This window comes from Dermochelys coriacea, chromosome 6, assembly GCF_009764565.3.
Source record: "Dermochelys coriacea isolate rDerCor1 chromosome 6, rDerCor1.pri.v4, whole genome shotgun sequence".
In the NCBI taxonomy this organism is placed as follows: domain Eukaryota; kingdom Metazoa; phylum Chordata; order Testudines; family Dermochelyidae; genus Dermochelys; species Dermochelys coriacea.
The window spans coordinates 16,769,147-16,797,118 of record NC_050073.1 but is presented as its reverse complement, the minus strand read 5'-3'; the positions used below and the strand labels follow the sequence as shown (position 1 = coordinate 16,797,118).

At 44.6% G+C, this 27,972-nt stretch overlaps 1 protein-coding gene across 3 annotated transcripts; it reads left to right on the top strand.

The window, feature by feature from the left end:
* The first annotated feature begins 1,159 nt into the window (after positions 1-1,159).
* On the top strand, positions 1,160-27,664 carry CDHR5 (cadherin related family member 5). Of its 3 annotated transcripts, none has more exons than XM_043516758.1 (15): positions 1,160-1,299; positions 1,550-1,725; positions 4,067-4,117; positions 4,495-4,587; positions 5,881-5,979; positions 7,217-7,327; positions 7,597-7,770; positions 9,400-9,490; positions 10,895-10,992; positions 11,964-12,170; positions 13,442-13,558; positions 15,862-15,934; positions 17,406-17,618; positions 23,488-23,654; positions 25,446-27,664. In XM_043516758.1, the coding sequence occupies exons 1-15, from the start codon at positions 1,218-1,220 to the stop codon at positions 25,887-25,889; spliced, it is 2,196 nt and encodes a 731-aa protein (XP_043372693.1). In that variant the 5' UTR covers positions 1,160-1,217; the 3' UTR covers positions 25,890-27,664. The 3 variants fall into 3 exon arrangements, with proteins under 3 accessions (XP_043372693.1, XP_038263842.1, XP_043372694.1); XM_038407914.2 differs by having other exon boundaries at positions 17,406-17,915; XM_043516759.1 differs by lacking the exon at positions 17,406-17,618.
* Positions 27,665-27,972: the final 308 nt, after the last annotated feature.

Below are 27,972 nucleotides of genomic sequence, written 5' to 3'. Positions count from 1 at the left end.
GGCAAAATACTTTGTAGATACGGCAGCCTGCAGCATTTGCAAAAGTGATCGGCAATTCTGGGCACCCAGCTTGAAACAGTTTAAAGAGCGCGGATTTTCATAAAGTGCTAAGCACCAGCTCTCTGAAAATCAGCCTCCCTCAAAGGCGTTTCAGGTCGGGCAGCCAAAAAATACTTGTTGCTTTTGAAAATGTAGGCCTTCTAACATCCCTCTGAGGTAGAGAAGTTTTATCAACATTTTACAAATGGGGGGGGAGGAGGGAAGAGGACCTGATTTGCTCCAGGCCACCAAAGAAAGAAGCAGTGGAGCTAGTAGGAGAACAGAGGCTTCCTGCTGGTCCAAACAAAGCAGGAGTTCTAGCTCCCAGTCCATTGCACTACCAAGATCTTTCATTGTAGTTAAACATCCCAGAGAGCTATGAAACACATTGTAACGAGAAGCAGGAGGAGAGCATAGAGAATGTGCTGGAGAACACGGCTTGCTATGGCGCTGAGCATAGACCTGATGTGGGCTGCATAGGACAGTACTGATCAGTAGCGAGTTGAGATCTGACACAGAAGATTTGCTTAAGCCCATATTATTTCTACCATGAAACATCCCCATGAAGTAGGGTGACCAGATAACAACTGTGAAAAAAACACGGGGGTGAGGGCTAATAGGCACCTATATAAGAAAAAGTCCCCCAAAAAAGAGACAGTCCCTTTAAAAAAACAGGTCATCTGGTGACCCTACCATGACGCAGAGAGTCACTATGGTACATCTGAAGTGCAGCCCTGCTCCAAATCATTGGCTCAGTACAACACTCTAGCATGCACTCTGTGATTACAATCGCACCTGCCACTGAGGAGCAGTGGAAGAGACAGACAACGTAACTGGTGCCAACGCCTCCCCCACCCTCCACTATAATTATTTGGGGGTATTCAACACCAAATCCTAACACAGTTAAAAATCCAGAGATCCAGAGCCAAGAAGAATGCAAAATTCATAGCTTATCGCATTCTGAAAACAGGAACCAGTAAATAAGTCATAAATAAGTTAAACAATAAAGCAGGGAGGCAAAGGTTGAAGTGCAGAAGGTGGGAGTCTGCTCCAGACATGCAGTGTTCTTTTCTTCCTGGGACAGTGAATGGGTGAGCACGCTTCAGTGACAATACGGAGAGAAAAAAAAGTGGTGGATTAGATTTGTCCAAAGACGTGGGGTTCCATCTGCATCCTGCATGGCGGTTTCTAATCAGTTCCCTGCTGTTGCGCTCCTTTTGCTGCTGCCCTTAACACAAGTTCTTGCACAGAGCACCACAGGTAAGTCCGCATCTGTTGAGTCCTACGAGCACGGAGGAAATTTTTCCTATGAGCAGGTTATTCCATAACAACCTATTGCAGGGTGTCTCGCACCTTCCTCTGAAGCAGCTGGTGCTAGCCACTACTGGCAACACGTTACTGACCTAGCTGGACCATGAGTCTGATCCAGTCTGATTGTTCCAACAACCAAAGAGAACTGGCTGACAATTTTGTACCAACGCTGATACAAATGATTGTGTGCTTCTTCCAGAATGTTCTGTAGGAAACAAGAACCTAAAAATACATGAGAATAATCTGCCGGGGGCTTTTGTTACCCGCATTACAATGCAGCCTGATGTCACAGTAACAATTGAGAACTCAGCTGACTCCAGATGGTTTACCATTAATGACACAGAATTGCTTCTAACCGATTCCTTGGATTATGAGGTAAGTTTTTATTTGGAAAAAGAGACAATTAGCAGATGAGTTAATATTGTAAAACACTCTTCATAGAGTACAGGTCACCTGAAAGAGACATGAACTAATACCTCCGACAATCACAGCACAACTGGCTTTTAAAATGGCGTCAGCTTTTCAATTTTACTGACGTTCGGTATCCTGAACAGGGAACTTGTACGCGTAAATTCAACCTTTTCTGTCCCCACCAACTCTCTCTTTTTCAAGTGAGCGCTGAGGGAAAGCCGACAGGTGCAAAGATAATAAAACAGAAAATATCATAATGCCACTGTATAAATCCATGGTACACCGACAACTTGAATACTGCATTCACTTCTGTTCACCCACTCCATCTCCAAAAGAGTACAGAGAAGGGCAAAAAAAGTGATTAGGGGGATGGAACAGCTTCCATATGAGGAGAGATTAAATAGACTGGAACTGTTCAATTTAGAAAAGAGACAACTAAGGGGGGATATGATAGAGGTCTATAGAATTGTGACTAGTGTGGAGAAAAAAAGTGTTATTTACTCCTTCACATAACACAAGAACCAGAAGTCAACAATGAAATTAATCGACATCAGGTTTTAAACAAAGAAGTACTTCTTCATACAATGCACAGTCAGCTTGTGGAACTCCTTGCCAGAGAATTTTGTGAAGGCCAAATGTACAAATGGGTTAAAAAAAGAATTAGCTATGTTCATGGAGGATAGGTCCATCAATATCCATTAGCCAAGATGGTCAAGGACGCAACCTCATGCTCTGGATGTCCCTAAACCTGTAACTTCCAGAAGCTGGGATTGAATAACTGCCCTTTCTGTTCATTCCCTCTGAAGCATATGGCACCAGCCGTTGTCAGAAGACAGGCTACTCATCTAGATGGACCACTGGTCTGGCCAGTATGGCCATTCTTAAGTTCCCCACCCTCAGAGTCTATTCCAGGGGTCCATAAGGTGTGTTGGAGAATACGGTGCAGGTTTTAAAGCAGAGACTTGTAAATACACTTCAGTGGAGTTTGGATACTCCCCATGGCTGGTTTAATATCATACACATACATACACAAAATGACAACAGTCTAGAGCTGTGAGATGATTCTGTTCACCTTAGTGGAGTTCTAATTTGGAAATTGAATAGCAATTTAAATGGCAGAGTTGTTAACTATTTCACTGCTGATTATTTTAATAGCCAGCAAATGTGCCAATCCTAAACTGACCCCAGCAACAAAAGCCTCCAGCTCCTTCCCGCCCTCTCAATAGTTTCTGCAATGCAGTCCTGCTTTTCCCAATGTACAAATCTGCAGCATATCGAACAATGAAAGATTTCCTGTAAAAACAGACCCTGTGGGGAACATTGTACTCACTGTTCAATATTAACCTCTGTTTAATTTACCTGGATCTGCTGCAGAATTTCGAGCCAGACTCACTGTAATGCGGGAGCAATGAAGGGGCACTATAGCAGGGTGGATATTAATTCTGCAGTCAGATAGACAGGGTGTTGGCTATGGGAACAGATGTAGCCATGAAGAAAGGAGCTGGACTAATTGGTATCTGTATAAACAGAAACCTCGCTGAGCATCAGCCTCAAAGAACTCTCTCTCACTGCCCCACTTTTGGCCTGGTCTAAACTAGGGGTGGGGAATTGATCTAAGTTACGCAACTTCAGCTACATGAATAACATAGCTGAAGTTGACATACTTAGATCTACTTACCGTGTCTTCACTGCAGTGAGTCGACGGCTGATGCTCTTCCGTCAACTCCGCCCGCGCCTCTCGCCCTGGTGGAGTACCGGAATTAATGGGAGCGCTCGGCAGTCGATTTATCGCATCTAGACTAGACCCGATAAATCGACCCCCGCTGGATCGATCGCTGCCCGCCGATCTGGCGGGTAGGGTAGACAAGCCCTAACATCATGCATGGGGGGAAGTCTCCAATCCTATCTGCAGCTGTGTAAATCTAGAGTAACTTCACTGAAGTCAATGGTATGATTTCACATTGACACCAGTGTAACGGAGATCAGAAGCTAATTGAAGGCCTGTAAAAGGAAGAAAGAAAAATATCTTAAAAAAAAAAAAAGTATAAACACAGCCGAAGCAAAGCACTTATTCACTAGCTTTATTTTAAGCATATACTTAAATTCCATTGATTTCAAATAAGATTTGTCCCTAAAGCCCAATTGAAGTAAACGGGATTTAAGCTCGTGCTTAAAATGCACAAAAGCATGTGCTCAATTACTTTGTTGCATCAGGACCGGAGTGAGCCACACCTGAAAAGAATGTTGGTGCCACAATGGATGTTTTTAAAATGACAGACTTTTTGTTTCTGTTTTTAAAACACAGACAGAAAATGTATTACTAGTAACCCTGCTTTGCTGGAAAGGGGGTGTCGAGGTGAGTATAATTTCTAATATGCTGCCATATTGCTAGATAGAAACTAGAAATGGGACACCATTCTTGGCTCGGATGTTAACTATTCACAACACATACCCCTGTGAGAAACTGCTCATTCTCATGGTTAAAATGTTGTCTTCTCCTGGAAAGAGCAAAACAAAACAAAAAAAAAAACCCACTGCCCATGAGATTTCAGTGCCATCATATCCAAATTCAAACCCAAGCCTTTATTCAGCCTACAGCCCAAATGCACATGTAGTCCAGATCCAATTCTGATCCTCACACTGTCTTCTCAGTTTATGCCTACCAGTCAGTGCTGCTCCTAACGGTCTTAGTTTATTTGTGATTTTTCTCCCCTCTTCCTACCTCCCAACCAGGTTAATTCTGTGACTGTTGTAGTACAAGTTGAAAATTTGAATGATAACAGCCCGGTATTCAAGGAAACAAATATCACTGCAAAAGTTCCTGAGGTAAGGGTTTTATTAAAGTGTTGTCATAATAAAGGGAAGATTACAGATTGGATCATTCCAATTCATGTGGGACTCTAATTTGGCAAGAGGAAAGTGATTTATAAGCATGTATGCAACCTATTCTCGTCCATGAAAATTAGAGAACGTGCATGAGGTGAAGACAATGCTTCCTTGACATTTCAGGTTAGAATTACTGTCCGTGCAGTCAAAGTCATTTAAAACCTGACTGTCAAAAGTGCTGAATCTTTGCTGCTTCTGTTGACTTCAGCTGTTTTGTTGTAGGTGCTCAGTACTTCTGAAATCAGTCCTTAACCTATTTAGCCAAAATCAAAGCACACAGAGGAAAGCAAACTGAAGCCAAGAGTGGCACTCCTTAATGTGCAGCTCTCCAGGGGCTTTGTCTATGAAACCCACTTCTCAGTACATGTTACAGGTCCCCCTCTGTGCTGACTGTCACATTTCCTAAGGTAACTGCACCTCTGACCTCTTATGGGCAGCCTTGAGGGATCCCACCCAAGTTTCAGGCCTCCAGTGGTCGACTTTCTTGGAGCAGGATCTCACTATCCTCTCCCTTCAGACTTAGGCTGCAGATTTCTGCAATTCACTGTGATCACCTCAGCAGAACTGACTTTAGTTCAGCACCTGCAGTCCTGTTCTCTCAGAGGCAAGGACAAAGTTCATCCGCGACCAGCCAGCTTTCATAAAGCAAAGTACTATTTAGTCAGAACAAAAACACTGCACAGAGAAGATGTAGCTTAAAAAAAACAGGCAGTTTATATGCAGGCTTAGCTACCAGGTGTCACCCATCTTCCACATAGAGACCCTGGCAGGTTTCTCTTCAGGTTCTCTTGTGAGGCCTGCCATTCTTGATCACACTGATCAGAGGATAGGAACCTGTTGCAGCCACAGCTTGGGAAATCTTGGCTCTTTAGCTCAAGCTATAGCAGCTCCTGCTTTTAGCTCTGGTTAAGTCCCTGGTGTGTCAGCCAAGATGGCAGCTGTCACATCTACACTAGGGAATTTTAGAATACACACTTCTGCTGGCACCATCTCAGTTCAGCAACACCAATACCGATAAGGGCCCTAGTGTAGACACTGCTCTGGGGGCATCCAGCATTTTTACCACCATGTCAAACTTGGTCAGAGGTGGCAGTGGGAGGATTCTCTCTAATTCCAGAGGACTGACTCATACAGCACAAGGGGACTAGGAAGGATTTACCAGTGAGGACGCTATATCCAGCATGTGACCATTTGCCAAAATGGAAAAAAATAATCATGTATATTTGTTTTGAGGATACAAAAGTGAATACGATCATTATACCTGAGAAGAGCGCAACTGCTAGCGACCTTGATCTGGACAATGTACAATATGAACTTACAGCGATCACCCCGGTGAGTATGTTCATTGCAAAAACATAGAACTCTTTGTTAGTGATTTACACTGGCACCAACTTTGAGACAGGTGACAAGCGGGACATTCAACAAAAGTTGGTTATTTCACCTGCTGGAGTACATGTGAGATTTCCAGAAAGATAAAGCAAGGACAGAGCAAGAAAGGCGCTAGTGAAACAGAGAAATCCATGTTTTAGATAATGAATTTTTCAAAAATTCACACTTAAAAAAATATATTACCAGAGCACCTGTTCAACATTAACATTACAGTAGCGCCTAGAAGCCAACACAAGTTTGGGGAAGAACTGTACTAGGCTGTACTACAAACACAGTAAGAGAGAGACCCTGTCCTGAAGAGCTTAGACTCTCAATAGGTCAGCAGACAGCAGAGTGGGAAAGGAAGTATGATTACCCCAGTTTTACAGACAGGGAACTAAGCCACAGAGAGATTAAGGGATTTGCCCCAGGTCACACAGGAAGTCTGGAGCAAAGCCAGAAACTGAATCCAGATCCCCTGAGCCCCAGTCCAGGGCCTTAGCCACAAGATCAGCCTTCATTTTTAAGGATTTTGTTGAAAGACCAATGGATAATTTATATTCAGTTAAACTGATGCCAATCTGGAGTATAAAGGATGGTGTTTTGTCATTTTGTTTGATTTGTTTTAAGTTTTAATTAACAAAGGAATGGATAAAAACTTTTTTTTCAAACAAAAAAAGAAGAGAATCATGTCAAGGGCTGATGGGGGTCAAAGTTCTGCATCAATTACACTTGTGAAACCTCACTGATTTTAATGGAGTTGAACAGGTGTAAATGAGTTCAGAATTTTACCCATCAGGCCAGATTCTGGCCTCAGAATGGTGTAAATCAGGAAGAATGCTATGAAAGGTGCTGGTGTAAGTGAGAGCGAAGCCAAGCCTGTTATTTCCAACTACAGTAGAAGGCGATGTGCCAAGTTTTGCTCTCTGTTCCACTAATTTAAATCTGAATTCAGCCCTATGATCATTTTGAGAGAAGAATGTTCAAAATTCCACTAATGATCCATACTGAAACGCCAGAGATGATTCCATTTTACTAGCAAGAGACCAAAGAGTTCAAAGTATCAACAGATGAACTATGCGTGTATCTCTCCTATAAATACCCAGCCTTGGATGTTATATATGTTAAGCAGCTAACAGCATTTCAGAGTGTGTGTGATGGAGACAGCTATCATCCTTCCCCGACCCCTCTTGTTTTTCAGGAAGCAACTGACTACTTTAACATACAAGGAATTAATAACCCAAGCATTTACTTGCACAAAACCCTGGACTATGAAAAATATAAATTTATGCAGTTAATCTTGTATGCAAGGGTGAGTTTTATATGTGAGCAAAACATATCCTGGTGTGTATTCTATCCACCAGCATAGCTGTAATTGTCATACTAACAATAGTTGCAGGAATAGATTCTCAGAGTGTATAAACTGGCATAGCTCCATTGGAAAAAAAAATGATGAGGATACACTGATTTACATCAGTTAAGGATCCAGCCCATTAGATTTTGCAGGGGCTTCTGGGAAGGGGGTTCTAAGGTTGGAAATATGCCTTGCATCTAACAGGAATGTTCTGATTTTCTGTATAGGACAGGGCACCTGGCAACCCAGATGGTAATACAGCCACTGCAACAATAAACATAGACATCCAACAAGCCGACACCAAACCGCCCTGGTTCCAACCGTGTACTTTCCTTAATGCGGACAAGAAAGTTTGCATCAGCAGCGGCTACATTGGACGGGTCAACATCTCAGAGAAAACGGTAGGCAGCCCACGCAAGAGCTTATGCTTTCAGTCTGTATCCCAGGACAGGTCTTTAGCATCACAGATATGGTCCAGGCCCGATCGGAGCAGAAGCCTAAGGCCCTGGTTCCTGGATTCACGTGATGTTGGAACCTCAGCTTTAAATTACAATGTTCCTAGCTCCCATCGTGGTGCAGAAAACCTTGAAAACATGAGGCAGGCATAAGTCAAGGTAGTGACTTCCCCCTGAGTCTGCAGCACAGTCATCGGGGAGGAAGCCAACTGGTCCTGCAGCCACCATCAGGGAGCGGACCAGGCCCACTCCTTGGGGAAGGGGCTTGCCATATTTGGCAGGCATCCTGCCACCCTGCCTTTCATTGCTGGAAGCATGGAGGGGACCACCCCTCCAGTTCACCCCTCTTACTGGGGTGTAGGCCATGGGAACAGCCCCAATGTCGGGGTGTGCCTAGGGATTCAATCCAGCCCTCAATACAGTGCCCTTTCTTTGAAAAAGTTGTTTGTCTGCTCAGGAGAGATGCCTTCTGCTGCACCCATGTGATGCAGCCCATATCTATGCCATCACCATACTCCACCAGATGTGCTTGTTGCTTGAGTTTACAGCACGGTATTACCATCCTAAGAGAGATGAGAGCATTGGCGTAGAGTCAGTGTGGATGTGCTTAGCAAAACAGTTACTCAAAAAGTCCTTTGGGAAATGAAGGCTTTGTAATGCGAGCTCCGGCAGCTCCCTCTCAATATCGAGGGACAATAATAACGATGCTAGAACGTCAACTCTGAACCCCTGTCTAGCATTGATCAACTCAGTTCATGAGGCGTTTGGAAAATCTGTTCTGAATCAGATACTGGTACATACTACAGGTTTCAGAGTAGCAGCCGTGTTAGTCTGTATTCGCAAAAAGAAAAGGAGTACTTGTGGCACCTTAGAGACTAACAAATTTATTAGAGCATAAGATGAAGTGAGCTGTAGCTCACGAAAGCTTATGCTCTAATAAATTTGTTAGTCTCTAAGGTGCCACAAGTACTCCTTTTCTTTTTGGTACATACTAGTCTCCCTCTTGCCCGAGGACGGGCTGCAGGACTGGATCCTTTGTGGGGTTTGCTCAGCTTTGTTCCATGAGACAGCTCTCTGCATATCTTCACACCCCACACGGAAGAAGGTTACAGTCAAACATGGTTTGTTTTCCCCAGCAACCATTTGAGACTATGGTCAGCAGAATAATGCATGTTGGGGAGGCTGGGACAAGACTGGTTACACTGAACAGTAAGTCACCCTCTCCCCTAAGGACCATGCCCAGTACCAGCTATATCACTGAGTCATGAGCAGGCTTTTGACTCCTGTCATAAATGAGGACAAAGTCAGTGCAGTGGCAAGTCTGAGTCAACCACTGAGACTGAAAATTCCCAACAGCAGAGGGTTCATTGCTTTTGATGCATGCCTAGAGCAAGGAAGGACCTACACAACCCCAAATCCTATTCTCTGTCATCTCTGTCCTGCAATAGTCAACCCCTGGCAATAAGCATTGTGTTTTCCAGTAACAGAGTGCACATGAGCTAAGTATCGCTTGGACTGGAAAGTTCTGCAGGCATCTAGTGTTTTGTTTTTAAGAGTCTTGCCTTGTTGTTGCAGACTGGACCACTGATCCTAAAACCTGGGCCCCTCTATGCTTTCGACTCTGACTACACTTTGAATGAAAAAATAGTGTATAGCATTGTTGATGGTGAGTAAAGTTCCTATCTTCCCAAACATTCATTTCCATTGGTAATATTGTCAAATTTCCCCCACCAATGGAGGGAAACCTCAGAATTAATATTTAGTCACAGCAATATAGCTCTAGATCAGAAAAATAATTATTGCAATTAATTGCCTGTGTTCCTGTAGTGTCTAGAGGCCCCAACAGGATAGAATTAGGGCCTCCGTTGTGCTAGGTGCTGTATAGACACATAGTAGGAACCTCATAGGTTTCTTGTCTCTTTAGACTGTAGAGACGGGGAGAAAAGGAGCAACATATCACTACAACCAGAGCCCAGTGCAGAGTGTTTGTTTGAGGGGGAGGAGGGGGGAGCTCTTTTCTCTCAGCTGAAACAGATCTTTATCCTAATGGCTGGGGCTGACTTTTTCCATTCCAGTCACACTGATTCCAGCTAGTCTTTAGCCTGCCTGAACCAAAAATTCCTGAAATCTTCTGTGTTTTCATTTTTAGTTGAGAATTTTGTATTTGTACCACTGTACATTGCGAAAAGCTCTGACTGGGATTTCATGCATTAGTCTTGATTTCAAAAGATAAAGGCTTGACTATAATCAGCTGATTTCTCCATGATCAAATAGCATATTATATCAGTCAATGTTGTTTTGTTTTGTTTTGTTTTTTACAAAAGAGGTCAGTTGATTGACAAATACAATTTATCCATATCAGACAGATTGTTAGTTCTCTGATCTTTTTTATTTGTTCTGTAAGGTGTGGCCTAGCTGCATACCCATATGGCAATGCCGAACTGAGTAGGGAATATGATGCTGACAGTGAGAAACGTGTCCCACTGTGTTGTAAAAAAATCTCTTCATTCCTTCCCAAGGCTTGTGTTGTCACTAAGGCATTGGACTGGGACCCAGGAGACCTAGATTAAACTCCTGGCTCAGCCCCATAAACTTCCTGGGTGACTCTAGCCATGTCACTTAGTCTCTCTGTGCTTCAGTTCCCCCCATTGGTAAAATGAGGGGAGCACCTCCTTTGTCCTTTTAGATTGTAAGCTCTCTGAGGTAGGAACTGGCTCTTACTATGTATGTACTAGCACAGTCGGGCTCATACATCAGTTGGGGCCACTGAAGTGCGACTGCGATAGAAATAAATAAGAAGCGTTGCTCTCCTACCTCCTATCAGGCTTGCATGTGTCTTCCTGTTGTTCTCATCAGGCTGAATCCACGCTTTGAGGTAACACTGTGTCCATGTTATGTGTCCCCAGTCCTAAAGCCTGGCAAGGGCGATAAGGAGATGATGTCATGGGTTGCAATATCCGACGTGCAAAACACATGAGCCACAGCGAAATCTCTTAAAGCTCTAGATACATTTACTAAAGTATATCTTATGGTCAACACTAGTCCTAATTAACCTTCCCATTGTCTTTAGGAAACAAGGACGATGTATTCTTATTGAATAGTGATACAGGGAATATAACTATGAACAAAGCAGCAAATACTACAGACACGTTCATTTTGCATGTCATGGTAAGTCTGTTGACATTCCAGAACCCCAGGTCTCAGCTCCAGAGCTTTTGGCCAGGAGGACAGTGACTTTACATGTGCTAGGAGTCAAGGAAACCACAGCGCTTCAGCTTGTGATGAAGAGTAATTAAACACAGGATTTCTTCTTGAAGCATCCAGTGTGCGACAGGGGTCTGGAAACGGGTGTTATCCTGCCTCGTTCCTACAAGCAAAATTCCTGCTGGGATTTTCAGTGGGAATTTTGACCTGCGTAGAGATGACTGGATTGTGCCCTCAAATCAGGATGTAGGAAGCAACCTTAACTGAAGAGCCATCCATTTGGGTTAAAATTATCATAACTTAATAGAAAGGACTGGTACTGGGGACTTGGGCATGAACTGTGTGGGCACAAAAGCAATTATTTAATCCGCCCATATGAACAAGTTCATTTTCCAGCTAGAATATAATCGAAGGAAAGTTAAGAGTTTTAAACCATTTTTGGGAAAAAAATATGTGCCAAGCTCTAGATTATCAGACTGTAAACACAGCTGCTGGTGGAACCTCTTGATGTTATGCAGCATAGCTGTGTCTGCTGGCTCAGATCATCCTATCCTAGTAATATTTTGCACCTTCTGTAGCCCTTGACATTGAAGAATTGAAGGCACTTTACATATACAAATTAAGCCTCAAGCACCTCCCATGTGATAGGTGGGAAAATTTTAGGCACAGGAAAGTTAAGAGACTTGTTCAAGGTCACAGAGAAAGCCAGTGGCAGAGACTAGACTAGAACACAGCAGTTCTAACCATTAGTCCTCTGCTCTAAATGTTAACTTAGTCCTATCCCAGCCTCCCATCATGGGCCTCATCCAAAGCCCATTTGATCAATAGAAAAAATCCCTTTGACTTTAATGGGCTTTGGATCTGGCCCCACGTCCTCTTGTGTTTCACCAACAACGGGAATAGTTATGTGTCTGTATTGTCTCCTTTCTCTATAGGCCACCCAGGCCAACAATGCACTGAGATACTCCTTCACCACAGTAGAGATCAAGGTCATTGCTAAAAGTAGCCACGCACCATACTTTGAAAACTCCAGGTACACAGGGACGGTGTCTGCCGGGCTGGCCACTCTCAGTCTGGTCATGGACTCTAAAGCACCTTCAATACCCCTGAAGATCTTTGCAGTTGATGATGACTTCCCTAATGTAAGGAACTGGAAGGGTCTGGTCTGTTACTCTACATACTTCATGCGTGGATCTGGATTGGGGGTGGGGGTTGGGAGGGAAGGGTTTGCCACTGACTTGAGAGGCAACCAGATCAAGCCTATCGAAAGCTGCGGATGGCATCCACTGTGACAGGAAAGCCCAGAAATCCCAAGTCTGGATCTCATAGTCTTTCAGTCTCACTGCAAGGCCCATCATTTCCTCAGACATTGAAGGAGGGCTCAACTTGATGGGGACTTTACTGATAGGAGCAAGTGAGGATAGGTATTTATCTGACTGCAACGGAGTGATTGATACTGGGTAAAGAGAGGAGATTGACAATTTTAATTGGTGTAGGGCAGCCAGGAACATAGGATGGGTACCTGTTATGGTGCACCGTCACCTCAGGGGCACTCTCTGAGGCTTGGATGCAGCATTGCACAGGGTGGGCTTTGTCTCTCTTGCACCCTTTGTTGACCATTTCTTCAGGCCTGTGATGGCCTGTCTCTCTCCAAGTCTTCCATGGCCTGGCCCTCCAGTCAGGTCTCCTCTTAAGTTCAGGACCCTTCCTCTGCAAGTCCAAATAAATACCCACTCGGGTTCCACTGATGTTCACTGCTTCTTGGCCTTTTCCCTCAGCCCCTCCACAAAGTTTCTCCTATGCTGCTTCCTTCTAGCAGGTCCCCTGCTCAGGGATCTCCCTGCTCTTTGCAGTCCGCATCTTAGGCTGCCCCATAGGAACCTATCCTACTCCCTGTGGGCCTTCCAGCCTGACTCCCCCAGGCCCTTCCCAGAGAGGGAACTCCCCTTGTTCCGGTCTCCTCTCCAGGCTGAGTTCACAGCTCCATTTAAATCGTCCTCATTCTGGGGTCTATCACTGTAATTAAGCTCCATCACACCCAGCTGGAATCACTAATTCACTGCATCACCAGTGAAGCTGAGGAATAGCTCAGCTGCTCAGCCTAGCTTGCTTTAAAGGGCCAGCCAGCCTGTGACAGGAACAGGACATATATAGATGGAACAACATATAGAGATACAGCAACAATCACCCCAGTCCAGAAGCCCAGCAAGAGGCTTATGCAACATTTTTGTCCCATTTAAACCTTCCCAACAGGATTCACTTGTGCTGGTTCTTTGCATGGGAGCAAATTTCGCCCTAAGGGAACCATTTTTATAGGAGTAAGGATTCCGCTCATCGTTATGGGCAACAATTTCTGGGAAAACACAGACAGCCAATGCAGACACTTAACTCATTTTCTTATCTAATTTTTCAGAAACTCAACCCTCAAATCACATACAACATTCAAAACAGCAGCGATTTCACTGTAACCAGAGACGGACTTGTCCTGACAAACATAGTGCTGCAGTCAGCCGCAACTATAACAGTATTGGTATGTCATCTTTCCTGATAGGCAGAGGATAGTAATCTATATTACAGTAGCTCCCAGAGTATCTGGGGTTCCCGATCAGAGCTAGACACATCATAAAAATGGCAGTCCCACCCTAGAGACCTTACAATAGAAACAGATGATGAGACAACAGCTGGGGTGATAGGGAGCTCAAGGTAATAGTGATTATAGAGCAGAGGTGGGCAAACTACAGCTCACAGGCCACAGCTGGCCCACAGGACCATCCTGCCGGGCCCTTGAGCTCCCGGCCAGGGAGGCTAGCCCCCGGCCCCTTCCCTGCTGTTCCCCCTCCCCCGCAGCCTCAGCTCGCCATGCCGCCAGCGCTCTGTGCGGCGGGGCTGCGAGCTCCTGCCGGGCAGTGCGGTGGCATAGCTGGCTCCAGCCGGGGGGGGTGCGGCTGCCAGACATGCTGCTCTGAGCAGCATGGTAAGGGGGTGAGGAGCAGGGGGGTTGGATAAGGGGCAGGGGATCCCAGGGGCACTCAGGGGACAGGGAGCAGGGGGCGGTTGGATAGGTGTGGGAGTCCCGGGGAGCCTGTCATGGGGCGGGGGTGTGGATAGTGGTCGGGGCAGTCAGGGGACAGGGAGGGTTGGATAGGGGGTGAGGTCAGGGGACAAGGAGCAGGGAGGGTTGGATGGGTGGGGGGTTTTTAGGGGAGCAGTCAGGGGGCGGAAAGTACGAGAGGGCGGATAGGGGGCGGATAGGGGACGGAGACCAGGCTGTTTGGAGAGGCACAGCCTTCCCTATCCAGCCCTCCATACAGTTTTGAAACCCTGATGTGGCCCTGAGGCCAAAAAGTTTGCCCGCCCCGTCACAGAGCTAACATGCCTGAGAAGCCTGCAAAATACAGGACTGTCTGCTAGAGCCAGTCAAGAAATGGGTTTTCCCTCTCATCCATGGAAAATTTCAACGAACACACACACACACATACACAAAAGTTTTCCAGAGTTTTCAGGAGAAAATTTCAACTTTTCATTTAAAACAAAACAAAATTTTCAGTTTTCCAATGAAAAGTTAACAAGTTTAAAAGAAATCAGACATTTTTCACAAAATGTTTTGTTTAGTCAAAAATCCAGTTTTCCACAGGAAAAAAATTGACAAAGATTTCAGTGAGCTCCGCTGTCTACTAATCATTGCAAACCTGATGTTACATATGCACAGAATTTAACAAAAAGAAAACAAAATTTGTCTTCTTGGAAGACTTTAGGACCCAGCTAAAAGGTTGACTGTACAATTAACACCATTCATATCTACCAGGCTCCCATTTAGGATACAGATCAGCTCTTGTTGGGAAGACGAAATACTAAGGGACTCATCCTTGGCAGATGTAAATCAGCATCAGTGGAGCTGTGCCATGTTCCAACAGCTGAGGTTCTGGCACTTAATATTTTAAGTTATTTGCGATTGTCGTAACAATGTTAAGAGCTCTCTTTTGTGTAGGATTTTTCCTCTGAGCTGGCTTTTTCCAAATGATCATGCACACAGAAGGTTTCAGAGTAGCAGCCATGTTAGTCTGTATTCGCAAAAAGAAAAGGAGTACTTGTGGCACCTTAGAGACTAACAAATTTATTTGAGCATAAGCTTTCGTGAGCTACAGCTCACTTCATCGGATGCATTCAGTGGGAAAAAAAACAGAAGGCTTTACACAAAGAGGGACAATGATTCTTAAAATTAAGAATCTGCCTTCCGTGGACACACAAAGTCACCAATGACTTAACTGGGAGCTACGTCCAAAAGGGACTGATGAGAGATAAAGACTTCTGGTGATTTGGTATACGCACCAGCTGTAGGGACTCTGAAATCCTCTGATAAAGCCTTTTGTTTTTTCCCCCCCTCTGAGCAAGAAAGGGGGCTTATGCCTTCAGGTTTTCTTAAAGGATAGCTCTTTTTTGTCACATTGTGTATCCTTCTGCCAGTGCCAGATTGTTCCCTGCTGCATTTCTGGAGAAAATATGGTCTAGTGTTTAAAGCACAGGACTGGAACTCAGAAGATCTGAGTTCTGATTCCAGATCTGCCAGACTTCCTGCGTGAATTTGGGCAAGTTACTTTACCCCTTCATGCTTCAGAGTTCCCATCTGTAAAGTGGCAAAGAAAATGCTTCCCCACTTCATAGTTGCAAAGGATGCTGCAAGGGATTGTTATAGAACGTGTATAAATCTCTGAGTGCCTCAAGCGAGAGGTGCTGTGGGAGTGTACAGAGTACTATTACTTCAGGGGATGTTCGGAGAATGAATGAATGAATGCAGCAAGCAGCCAATGTCATGTCCTTCTCATGTCTGCATAGGCTACTGCTACCGATGAGGAGAGTCTGCAGGAGGCAAACACTGTGATCACGGTGGAGGTCACACCTTCCACAGGTACGCTGGGCATCCCATTGTTTTATGGTTCTCAAAGAGTTATTTTACATTGCCCCAGGCAATCTAGAGAACACAGATCACACATTAGAGACTATGGTCCCAATTCAAAACCTATTCATAGCCCATAGGAGGCTCTATTCTATCCTCCACCTAGAGCACTCCAGGTGTATCCTTAAAACACTCACAACAGCCATTTTGCACTCTCAACCTCCCCCCACCCAAAGTGCCAGGGATTTAGCCTTTGCCAGCTCACTTTCCTTTTCCCAGGTTTTTTATACATGTGACTAGAGCTAGGATCATGTAATGCTTCATTTTATTGGTCAGAATGAAGAGGGGTGCTGAGTGTTGGCACAAGTGAGAGTCACAAGAGTACCTTGCTAACGGGTTTTTCCTAGTTTGCTTAAAAAGGAGCAGATGGCAGCTGCTCTTATCTTAAAAAAGAGAAGGGAAGCCAAGAGGTCCCAGCACACAGTGCTTCATTTTTTCCCAGCAGCCTCCCACTCAGGTCAAGATGGAACATTAACTTCTGGGATCTTTAGCTCTTACTAAGATGGAGCTGTGACTCATGCAGAACAGGATAGCCACAGGGCAATGCATAGAACTCTTCACATGGCCCCCTGGCCATCACAGAACCTCTTTGGAACAAGGTAGTTTGTGCCTTCCATACTCATTAGCAATTGCTATTGGATAGAATTTACAAATCAATCAGATTTGAAAGCTTGGTGAGCACCTTGTAGTCTGCGTGAAGGCAGACCAATATTGCATTGCGCATTAAATACACGGAGTTGGTCAGAAACCCCAGGCCACCTTGCCAAATATCCTTCTTGGTTTATATCCTATTACACCTTGCAGAATGTAGCAGTTGATATCCTGCATTACCTCACCACTATAACAATGTTTGGCTAACACCAGCAAAATGGTGCTTAGACATGCACAGAAAGATAAAACAGGCCAAGTGGCAAAAAGTTTTCCTGAAACATGTCCATTATATTTGAGGACACACCCATTTGTGTGGGCAAACATCTGCAGCTTCACATGCAGACAAGAATTTGCATGTGCAAAAACAGAAGGAGTCCCCTTATGAATGCAGATTTGCCTGCACTTACAAATATTGCTGGTGCATTTTGAAGGCCCTTTTAAAATATGGCTTCACAAGTCTTCTGCTGATTCTTAAGATTCATGCCAGTCCTGGATTTGAGTAGGTTTAAAATTCTGCCTGCCCATTAACATAAGTCCACTTTTAAAGAGTTGCAAGGAGGAAGAAGTTTTAGCTCCTTCTCCTCCAGCCAGTAGAACACACACATTTCTCCGTTATTTATATTGAAACTGTATGGCTTGTTGTATCAATCATCACCTGCTTTACTTTTGCTCTGTTCTGATTAATAAAATGTTTTGCCATTGTCAAAAATAAAGTAATATGAAATTGTAGCTAAAAGTTAAACACCACCGGGGGTACCTGTTGGGTCTCCAGGGACAACTACTCTTCCTACCTCTACCACCACCTCCGCTGCTGCTGGGACAGGAACCACCACTCCAAAACCTTCCAGTTCATCATCAGCTTCACCACCTGGAGTAACTAACACGGCCTCTACAGCCAATTCAGGACCTACAAAATCCACTTCTTCAGTGAACATGACAACCAACAATGCTGGCACATCTGGGCCCACAGGAAAGCCTGTGACAGGTACTCCCTCAGGCTCACTTATCCCTCCTCTTGTAACCACAACGAAGCCTGCTACCACAAAGTCTTCTACCAGCGCAGTATCCAGCATGCATCCAGTGGGGTCTTCAGAATCCGGAATCACCAAATTCCCCATAATAGGAACAAACCCAGGTGGAACTGTTCAATCCACTGCTCTGCCATCTTCCCCATCTGGTGGGCCCAGCCCTCATCTTACATCAACTCCAGTAGCAAGCAGATCTCCAAGGCCATCAGACCCTGTGTCTTCTCAAACATCCTTCACAAGCAGTCATCAGACAGGTAGATAGATGTGTGTGCTACTCAGAATCAAGTCGTCCCGTCCCCCCGCCCCCCGCAATAGCTCTGCGCTCAGCAAATTCAGTTTCATTCTCACTGTCCGTTTCTGATTTGTCCTTCTTACGAATGGGAGAGGTTTCCAAGGAAGTCTCAAGAACTGCTGCAGTATTGGTGACTCAGTAGGATGTACTCCCTCTTTGGGATCAATATTCTTCAACATAGCAGTATGCTATTGGGGAACACTGCACTACTGAAGATAGCCCTTTTTTGTGGTGCACAGCAAGGCTCTGACCACATGGTGTCATCAAGGTCCCATGGCACCTTTTGCAAGGGGGGGGGGGCTAAACCCCCATGTCCTGGGGAAAGCCCAATCTGGATAATTACTTTTTAGTGCCTAACTAAAATCCCAGTGCAGCTTTTACTGGATACAGCATTCTTCTTCACTTCCTGTTCTCAAATGTTGCATGGTATTGTCCCGTGCTGTTAAACTACTGTATTCTGAAGGCAGCTGCCTTTCAGTACTGGGGAAAGGGACTCCAATGCCTATTTAGTTTGTAAATTGCTTTGGAATTCTTTCAGATGAAACATGCTAAATAGATTGTGACTTTAGGAACAGCCCTTTGAAGGTGGTTAAGTGTAAGGTGCTCCACCCCAGATGCAGCCGTGAAGGGCATTGTGGCTCAGAGACCCCTCTCCAATTCAATTCTACCAGTACTCAGGAGGGTAGCACTTCATTGCTGCTGACCAGAGCTGGTCAGAGAAACTTTGATGGAACCATATTCTGTCAAAAATCAAAAAACACTGCAAAATCAGATACATTTTGTCAGAATTTCAATTTCAGAAGAAGAAAAAAAAATTAGAAAAAATGGTTCCGACAGTCCAACTGGGACGTTTTGACATTTTTTGGAATAAAAATGGTTTGATTTTTTTTGTTTTGAAACTTTTAATTTTGAATTTTTTAAATTTTGTATTATATTATCTACATTATTAGTAGGGAGCAATATAGTCTGTATTTTTAATAGAGCTGTTTAGAAAATGGTTAATGTTTTTTGTGAAAAAAATTCAATTCTGCTGGTTTTGGAAATGGAACAATCTCTGGGCTTGACATTCCCCCCCCCCCCCAACAAGAAATTTATTGAAAATTTTCACTTTCAGAGATTTTCAGTTTTCTGAAAAATTTCAGTTTCTCATATTTTGGTTTTCCGTGTTTTAGAGTGACGAACTAACAGGGATTTTAAATATATATATATATATATATATATATATATATATATATATAGAGCCACAGTACAGAATCTGTCAGATCGTAGCTTCATGCCAGCATGATCAGGGGGCTGAATGGCTTATCTAACTCAAAGAAAAGGAGTACTTGTGGCACCTTAGAGACTAACCAATTTATTTGAGCATAAGCTTTCATGAGCTACAGCTCACTGCATCCGATGAAGTGAGCTGTAGCTCACGAAAGCTTATGCTCAAATAAATTGGTTAGTCTCTAAGGTGCCACAAGTACTCCTTTTCTTTTTGCGAATACAGACTAACACGGCTGCTACTCTGAAACTTATCTAGCTCAATGTGCCAGAACCCATTCTAAACATCACAAAGTGTGAACGATGTTGCCCTGGATAAGTCATGCAGCAGGTCCTCATCGGATAACTTATTTTTCAATGCTCTGTTAAGTAGTTCTAGATCATGCAAATCCTCAGTTTCCTGAAGATCTCTCACCTACTAGGTCTGCTGATCCCACTTTGTGCTAGTTTTCAACTGGTGTAACGATGCCTCTGAGCATGCTGTGTCTTTCAGACTTGCCAGTTGCAGTTAAACTCTGCTTAAGAGATCTCACAGGCAGCATGTGGGGATGGTTTTCTAACTTCAGCTTGCCCTTTAGGTGCCCATCTTCAAATATGGCCTTATATTCTGTTAAAATGCTGGACAGGGCCCTTACTGACTGTTCTTCCTCCTCTCTCGTGCAGAGGGTATTCTAGTGTTGTACTACAATCCAATCCATGGCTTACACTGCCCTGCTACCTAGTAGCAGCTGGTGCTACTGTGCATCAATTACTATAGACTCCAAGTGATAGCCACAAAACAAGAGACGTTTTCTTATCAACAGCCTACTGTTCTCAGAATGACCAAGTCCTGGTGACGTACAATGAAACCACATTTCTCCTGTCTAATATTGCTGTGTCACCGTTGCTGGGATTACATTGCTGCTGGCCCCACAATCCAGCTGGAATCAAATTGGTCATTGAGCTAATAGCATAGTCGCAAATACGGCAGCTGAATGGCTGACCGCCTTCTTTGGCAGTGCACACAGATAGCCTTTGGATTTGCTGAAGTCACACTGCAGACATACTTTTCTTCACTGGAAGCCTCTACATCCACAAATCATTGCATGTCCTGCTGCTTCTTTCTTTCCAGGGTCACTGCAGCTCTGGGACAAAGTGGTTCTGTTTCCCACATTCCTTGCCACACTGCCCATTGGCTGGGCATTTTCTTTTTTCCTTGTTATGTTGCTTTGCACAGTACATACGCTGGACAATGATGCCTACGTTCTCAATCCGTCCGTCTCTGTCCTGCTTCCCGAGTCTGTGTATTTGTTCTGCACTAATGGCTCTCACTGTTTTGCTCTTTTCCCTGGACAGTTCAGCTGCTCTTGCTATTTGGAAGTCTTTCTCTAAGGTTAGACTGTTTTCCCTTCACAATCTCTCCTGTAAGCTGGAATCAGGTGTCCTGCAAACGACTCTGTCTCTAAATAATGGCTACAAAGTTACATGTGGATGCCAGAGTTCTCAGCTCTGTAGTGTATGCATCTATTCTCTTTTCGGCTTCTTGGTTTGGGGTAAAAAACCCGATCACCTAGCTCTACAATCTCATTCTGCTTGAGACCCCAGTACAGAAATACTTTCATCAGCTGTTCCAATGTCTCACTCATGTCTCATCCCCAAAGAGGTAGTAAAAAAAGCTTTATCTTCTTTTTCTCATAGTTATCTTCCATGGTCAGCTCTGTATATGAATCAGTTCTTGCTTCCACTGCTTCCCTGCTCGTGCAAAGATTTGTGTGTGGAAATCCAGCTTTCCCAGTCCCTCCATGCTACCTGATTGCTGCATTTCTAGGTGCTGCTGTGTTTGCCTGTTAATCATACTCTCTTTGTTGTGGGTCTCACTAGATTGACTGCTGTCACCATGGTTTCACGTACTGCATTCTGGGTAACAACATATGAGGAGTTCATGTTTCTAAAACTAAACTGGCTCTTTAGTAAGAGAACTATTTGCAGAGGTGCTGCAGCTAGCATCTAGCCATGTGCACCCAAATGGGGTTCTTGGTGCCTTCTCCAAATGTTTCCCTCCTCGATCCAGGCTAGAATGGGTACCTCCATTTCTGGATGCCCACAGTTAGACTGATGGGGCCTTATTTTCAGAAATGCTGAGCACCTCCACTCCCAATGACTTCAGAGGGAGCTGCAGGAGCTTCAGCCTCTCTGAGGGAAAAAGAAAAACACCACTCCATCCCCTGGCAAGTTATTAAGTGCCAAAATTAAGCCAAAATTTTCAAGTCTTGGTACCTATAGTATCTGAGATTGAAACCCCAGAAACTGAGGCACCCAAACATAGATGTGACTTTAAAAATTTGGCCCTTCGTGTCTATTTATCAAACAAACAACATACTGGTAACTAGGCAAGGAAATGGTTTCACCGCTGTATGAAAAATATGTTGGCTTGGGGCACTTAAAGTGACAGAACTATTGCCCTATTTTCCTGTATACACAGTATATTTCAGAGGGCCAAGTCAGCACTATGGCAAGGATGAATGAGCCAATAGGCTGTTCTGTGTCTAAATGCTCTGACTCCTATCCTCAAGGCTGTTCTTTGGTGTCAAGGGATTTGTATGCCAAGGACTGGAGTGTACTTTAAGGATGTGAGCCAAAGCCCATTGAAGAAGTCAGTGGGAAAGTTACAGTACATTTTAATAATACTCAACTTATGGGAGGTTGATGCTGAACTACACTTTAATTTCTAGGACATGTGCACTAACGGGGTAACTTCACACTCACTGACGTCAGAAAGAGTGGAGTCTTGCATCAGTTCTGCAGACTGCATTTCCCATCACTAATCATGGTATCAAACACAATTAAGTAGTAAAATTTCATACAAGTGCCAGTCCTTCACTGTCACATTAATAATAAACAGTTGGCACTATCACCGGCCCAGGTAATATTCAAAGTCCACAATTAAAACATGCCAGTAAAAGGGCAAAACACGCTATTAATTATTGTGAAACTTGAAAGAAATTGGTTTACTATTCAAAATGAGGATGGAATGAGAAACAAATATTCCTAGAGGCAAGCTAAATAGACGAATCTTCTGGGAGTATAGTACTGTATCTCAGTTTTGATGCTGATTCTGGTAAGGGCTTCTTGTACCTGCTAAGTGCTGAAAGTGTAACCCAAACTTACAGCCAGGAAAAGCTGGCAATTTGCCATAGGCATGGAATATAAGAATCAGAGTGAGATGCTATCATCAACGAAGGATTAAAGACACTTTAAAATAGTGCAACTTAATGCAACTCCCAAGTCAGTCACTTTCCTCTGCGCTTTACTGCAGCATAGCAACAAGCACAATGGCCAGTATCGTAGCTTTTATCAACATGACAGCTGTAATATGGCACAATAAGTCCATCTGTTAATAGACAAGAGGGCAGAAGATGCTTCTCAGATCCCACTGACGTCAGTGCAAATTGCAGAGATCAGAATGCTATTCTGGTCAAGTTTTTATTCCCTGTTTTTACTTGGCCCTGAATCTCTGGGCTAGAACGCTGCACAAAGGATGCTTCATTTTTCCACAAGAAAACAAAAAAAAATGTTTTCTTTTGCTGGTGGAAATTTGTGAAGCAAAAATTGTCACAGAGGTCTGCTCTGGGAAACACCACTGTTTATTTGCTCATTCAGTTACACAGTCTAGACAGTAATAAGCAGGTACAGGGATGAGAATGGATCCTATTTGCCTTTTAATCATTTGAAACTTAAAGTAATAAACTCCAGCCACAATCTGCCTTCCCACAATGGGTGTAAACTTTTGTCTAGCACTGTACAGAACGTGCCACAGACATGTTTGCTAAGCCACAGGTATTGATCCCCACAGCACTGGGCACCTGAGCTCCCACCTCATTCAAGGTCCATGATGAGGAGCTGTGATTAAGGAAAGGACGCTTTGGGGTTTAAATGTGATAAGCAAAATGTCAACACCACACTCCTGTCGCAGTCCAGCAATTCTTTCTCAGGAAAAATTCTCCATTTGTTTAAATGGGAAATTCACCTTTGTAAGTCCCAGCCTCTTTTTATTGATTGAAAGTTCTGAAGTCCCATTCGGTGTCCTTCCAAAAGCCGACGCCTCAAGCACGCCACTGCAGTGCACCCTGTCAGATTAAATGGGTCCATTTCCCCACTTGCACTCCGCAGGAGAGTTTTTCCCTGGATCTTAGAAAAGCGATTTTGTCTTCTCCTACAATCAAGTCTTGCATTAAAGGCCACGTATGAGTGATTCTTAGACATGTAACATCCATTTGTTTCCCTCGTAGGTACAAAAGACGCAAGAGCTAACCTGCAATACACTGCACAGGACATGGCTGCTTTAGGCGCCACATTGGCGGTATTTCTCGTAATCGCCTTCCTGTTGCTTGGATTGATTGTCTGCAAGCATTATGCAAACACAATTAGGCGTCTGGTTGGAAAAGAGAGCGGCAAAGTAAGTGGTTAATTTGTAACTATTTCGTTTCAGGGCTGCCTTAGAGCTCGGAAATGATGCCTTGACATAGGTGCCGACTTTTCCTTTTCCCGGGGGATGCTCCACCCCTATTCTGCCCCGCTCTTGCTCTGCCTCTTCCTGTCCCTTCCTCGAGGACCCTGCCCACCCACTGCTCTCCCCCCTCCGCTGATCAGTGCCGCCGTTTCCGACCTTCTTTCTCCCCCCCCCAATCAGTTGTGGCTGATGGGTGCTGAGCAGCCACTATTCTCCTCCATGGATTCTCCACCCATGGAGTCAGCACCTATGTGTCTTGGGGTTAAAGAAACAACCAGGGTGCTGGGATATCCACGTTCTATGTCCTGCTGCATGATGGTGACAGGTCGCATAGGCCAAGTTTAAGCGTAGCACTGAGTATGCAGGCCTCCATTTTTTGGTGAGCCAAATGTCACACACTGTCACGGTCATTATGATTTGTATTGCCATAGCACATTGAGGCTCCAGCCCCTGAGCTATGCACTGTACAGATATAACAGCAGGATGACCCATGCCCCAGAGAATTCAAAGAATAAGAGGCCAGACAATAGGTGGATTCAAAGAGATAGGGGTAGGAGCCCAGTGGGAGCTGCAGGTGTTCAGAACGTGAGAAGTCAGTCCCCAGATATCTAAAAGTCAGGCACCCAGAAATGGAGGACCCTAAAAATCAGTGGCCTCTTTTGAAAATGTTGGCTTTAATGTCTTTGGGCTTCCATTATCTCCATCTGCAAAATGGCACTAATACTTCTGTTACAGGAGTGTCAGGAGGCTAGATTCACTAACGTTTGTAAAGTGAGACCCTTAGATGGAAGATGCCTTAGAAGTGCAAAGTATTAGATACACTTCTTATGGGTGTTCTGTGACTGCAGAGGAGGTACTGAGAGATGCATCAAGTACCTGCATCTCAGGCGATTGCTGCAAACCTCCGAGATGAGACATGTTGACCCAAGTCATGGCTTCCATAGGAACAAATGGGCACCAGCAAATGCTAATAACACCTAAATGGAGTAATGGTGCTACTGGACAATCACCCTGCCAGGAATAAATGTCCCAATAATTCACCAGACTACCTGGGGTTAGGAGCAGCTTAAAAAAAAAATCATTCTTCCTCAAGGTCTGATGGAAGAAGGGAGGAGTCATGGAGGCGAGGCTGCTGTTGATTAGTTCACTGGACTGTCTTGCATCCCGCCCACCCATCCTTAATCCAATTGAATTGTTCTAAACTTGTCCTTTCCCATAGAGCAGGGATGGCCAAACTGTGGCTCACAAGCCACGTGAGGCTCTTTTACTATTAAAGTGCAGCTCACAGAGCCCCCTACATCTCCCTCCCATTCTCCACCTACCAGACTGGGGTGGGGGAAGCTTGGGACTTCTGCCTTGCAGCGGGATAGTGGAGGTCTCAGGGCTTCTGCCCAGTGGGATGCACCTGCCAGGGCTCTGGGCTTCAGCAGGAGCTGGGCTGAAGCCCTGAGCCCCCACAGGCACCCCCTGGCTCTTGGGCTTTTGAAGATTGTCATATGCGGCTCAGAGGGTCAGTAAGTTTTGGCACTCATGCCATAGACTGTTTGATTCAACTTTTCTGATGGTAGAAAGGAAGGGAGGGGAAATTACATCTCAAAAGTTACCACTAGAGTATCGCATGCCTCCTGTCTGGGCCCCCTCGACTGACCTGATCCTGATGTCCGCAGAGCTGTGCCCAAGCATTTCATTTCCCCCCCCCATAATCATGAGACATTTCTGCTCTTGCCATTCCCCCAGGATCCCATTGAGGATTTAAGTAACCAAGGCTACCAAGATGATGAAAATCATGTTTGGAGCACGAAAGACAATGAGTCGCTAAGAAGTGACACTTTGGAGAACGGTACCCCTGTCATGCAGCAGCAGTCAGACGGCTTCCCTCTTCTGGAGCCCACAGTGGAGAACAGCATTGCAACAGTTTCCACTGCCACCAAGGGCGGGGAGGAGGACAAAGAGGGAAAGGACACAGACAGCAATAAAGAAGTGAAATCTATCCTCACAAAGGACAGGAAGACAGTGGACGATGGATACAAAGCTGTGTGGTTTAAGGATGATATTGATCCAGACACCAAGGATGATGTTGGAGTGATTGAAGACCAGGTTGAAGAGGAAGATGATAGTGATGGGGACAGGGATAGGAATGAGGAGGATAAGGATGATGAGCAGGGCAGTCAAGCACGGTGACCCAGTGGTGTCCTTCATTCTAGAGAGAGCTCAGCTCCAAGCAACGAATGGGAACCTCAAACCTGATCAGGATGCAGACACAGAAGACAACATTTTGTAATAGGCTCAGCAAAGTGAGTTTTGCCAATGTGGAAACTGTGGTAATTTGAAGCCACTTTTCTAAAGGTCCCAGGTTCTTTGTGGTGTGAGAGACAGGCCTGCTAGCAAACAGGTGGCTGGCAGATTTCACGAACATACTCTCCATGATCCCCTTCTGCCTTCTAGTGTAGAGTAAACAGATTTTAAGACCAGGTAGGACCACTGTGATTATTTAGTCTGACCTTCCTAGCACAGGCCATAAAACTTCACTTGATGCCTGCACTGGGCCCAATAACTTGGGGTTAAGCTAGACCATCTCCTTCAGAGCTGATATTGATTTAAAATCAAGTATCTTCTTACTCCAGAGGAGAGTCCAATCCACAGTTCCTAGCTTCAGAGGCCAGTGCCTTAGCCATTAGGCCACCGGCACTATGCCCAGGTCTTACTTCAGCCAGGGGGCTCCAAAAACACTTCTATCCCCTCTTTCCAGTTTTTCTGGGGGGCAATCAGGAGAACTCTATGGAAGTGATCTAGATACCCTTAATCCTCCCTTGAAATGGCTGAATAGATGTGAATTTCCTATGGCTTTCTCTACAGATGAACCCCTCCCAAGTTAATTATTGGGGAAGCTCCCAGGGACAACTTCAGGTTTTGCTTCAAAATGACGCAGAGAGTCTGTTTTAATTGGTTTTGACATGAAACAGGCAATTGCCACAGAAGTTTGCTTTGAGGCTAATTTAAATCCCAGTGCTAGTTACACCACTGAGGCACCACCATTTAATAGCACAAAATTAAGGAAAGTACAGAGTTTCCCACTGAGACTGAATGAGCCTCATTCACCCCCCAGGTAAAATTAACAGCCTCCCGCTTCACTACAAGCTCATTCCACCCACAGAAGCTAGAGAGCATAGAAATAAGCATAGTGGGAAATACCATTACATTTCCTGTTATTAGCATAGCTTAGTCATCTCCTCCCTACATCAGGAATGTTTATTTGCACAAATTGATAACACTTTAATGGAGTATTTTATTCTTTATTGTTTTTAATTTAAGACTTGATTCTTCTTGCGGGGACACCGCTGTGATATCAAGGCCGTTACTCCCGATTTCCACTGGTGTAATTTAGAATAGGAATGTGACCCACTGTGGCTTAGCGAGTCCAAAGCCAGGCCCCAGTCCTGCAGACTTTTAGGCACATGCTTACATTTATGCGTGGGAATAGTCCCAATGAAGTCAATAGTGCAAAGCCAGTGTATTTGCAGGACCTGGGCCTTATCCAGCATTTTCCTAACCATGAAGACCACAATGAAGAATTGAACCTATCAATTTACAGAGGATTTCAGCATGTGCTGCTGCCACCTGCAGCTACTGTAAAGTAGCCCTCTGCTTTGGTAACTGTATTGTACTTAGTTTGTTCATTGATCTGATCTACTGGTGGGGTAAGAAGAGGGTAAAATCTCCTTCACAGAGCCCTTTCCCAGATCCACAGGGACATTGGTATACAAAGTTCTTCAGTGGGAGTCACACCTGAGCCAATGAGAGGAGACCTGGGCCACGAGTGAGTAGAAGACTCCTTGTCTCATATTTAGAGGATGATCAAGGTGGGTTTTTTATGGCTCTCTGATCGCGGTCATGCTAAGCCAAATGGATCACACATGTCTCTGGAATAAAGCTGTGGCATCCAGGAGTGCAGATAAGATTGTCATCTTTATTTCTTGGCTCATCACGAGGCATAGGTATTGGCCTTTTGTAACCCTATCCCATGGCAGGGGTTGGTCCCCACTGGCTCCAGCAGCTACATTTAAACCCTCAATAAAGCAATAGTGATCTCTTGCCCCAGCAGGTTCTCTCTGCCCCTTAGAGGAGGAGAGCAGAATAATCTAACATCATTATCAGAACCAAACCCAACTGGCCTAGTACAGTAGCCAGCCTGAAAGCAGATCAGATACTCCCAGAGGGGCAGGGAACCACCTGCCATGGGATATATTAAAAACCTGCAGACTTC

Bases quoted from the DNA above. Each gene is read 5' to 3' on its own strand.
- CDHR5 (XM_038407914.2), top strand. From the start codon at position 1,218: ATGGCGGTTTCTAATCAGTTCCCTGCTGTTGCGCTCCTTTTGCTGCTG. The intron at 9,491-10,894 runs GTGAGTAAAGTT...CATTGTCTTTAG, and splicing joins AGTGTATAGCATTGTTGATG to GAAACAAGGACGATGTATTC. The intron at 23,655-25,445 runs GTAAGTGGTTAA...CCATTCCCCCAG, and splicing joins TTGGAAAAGAGAGCGGCAAA to GATCCCATTGAGGATTTAAG.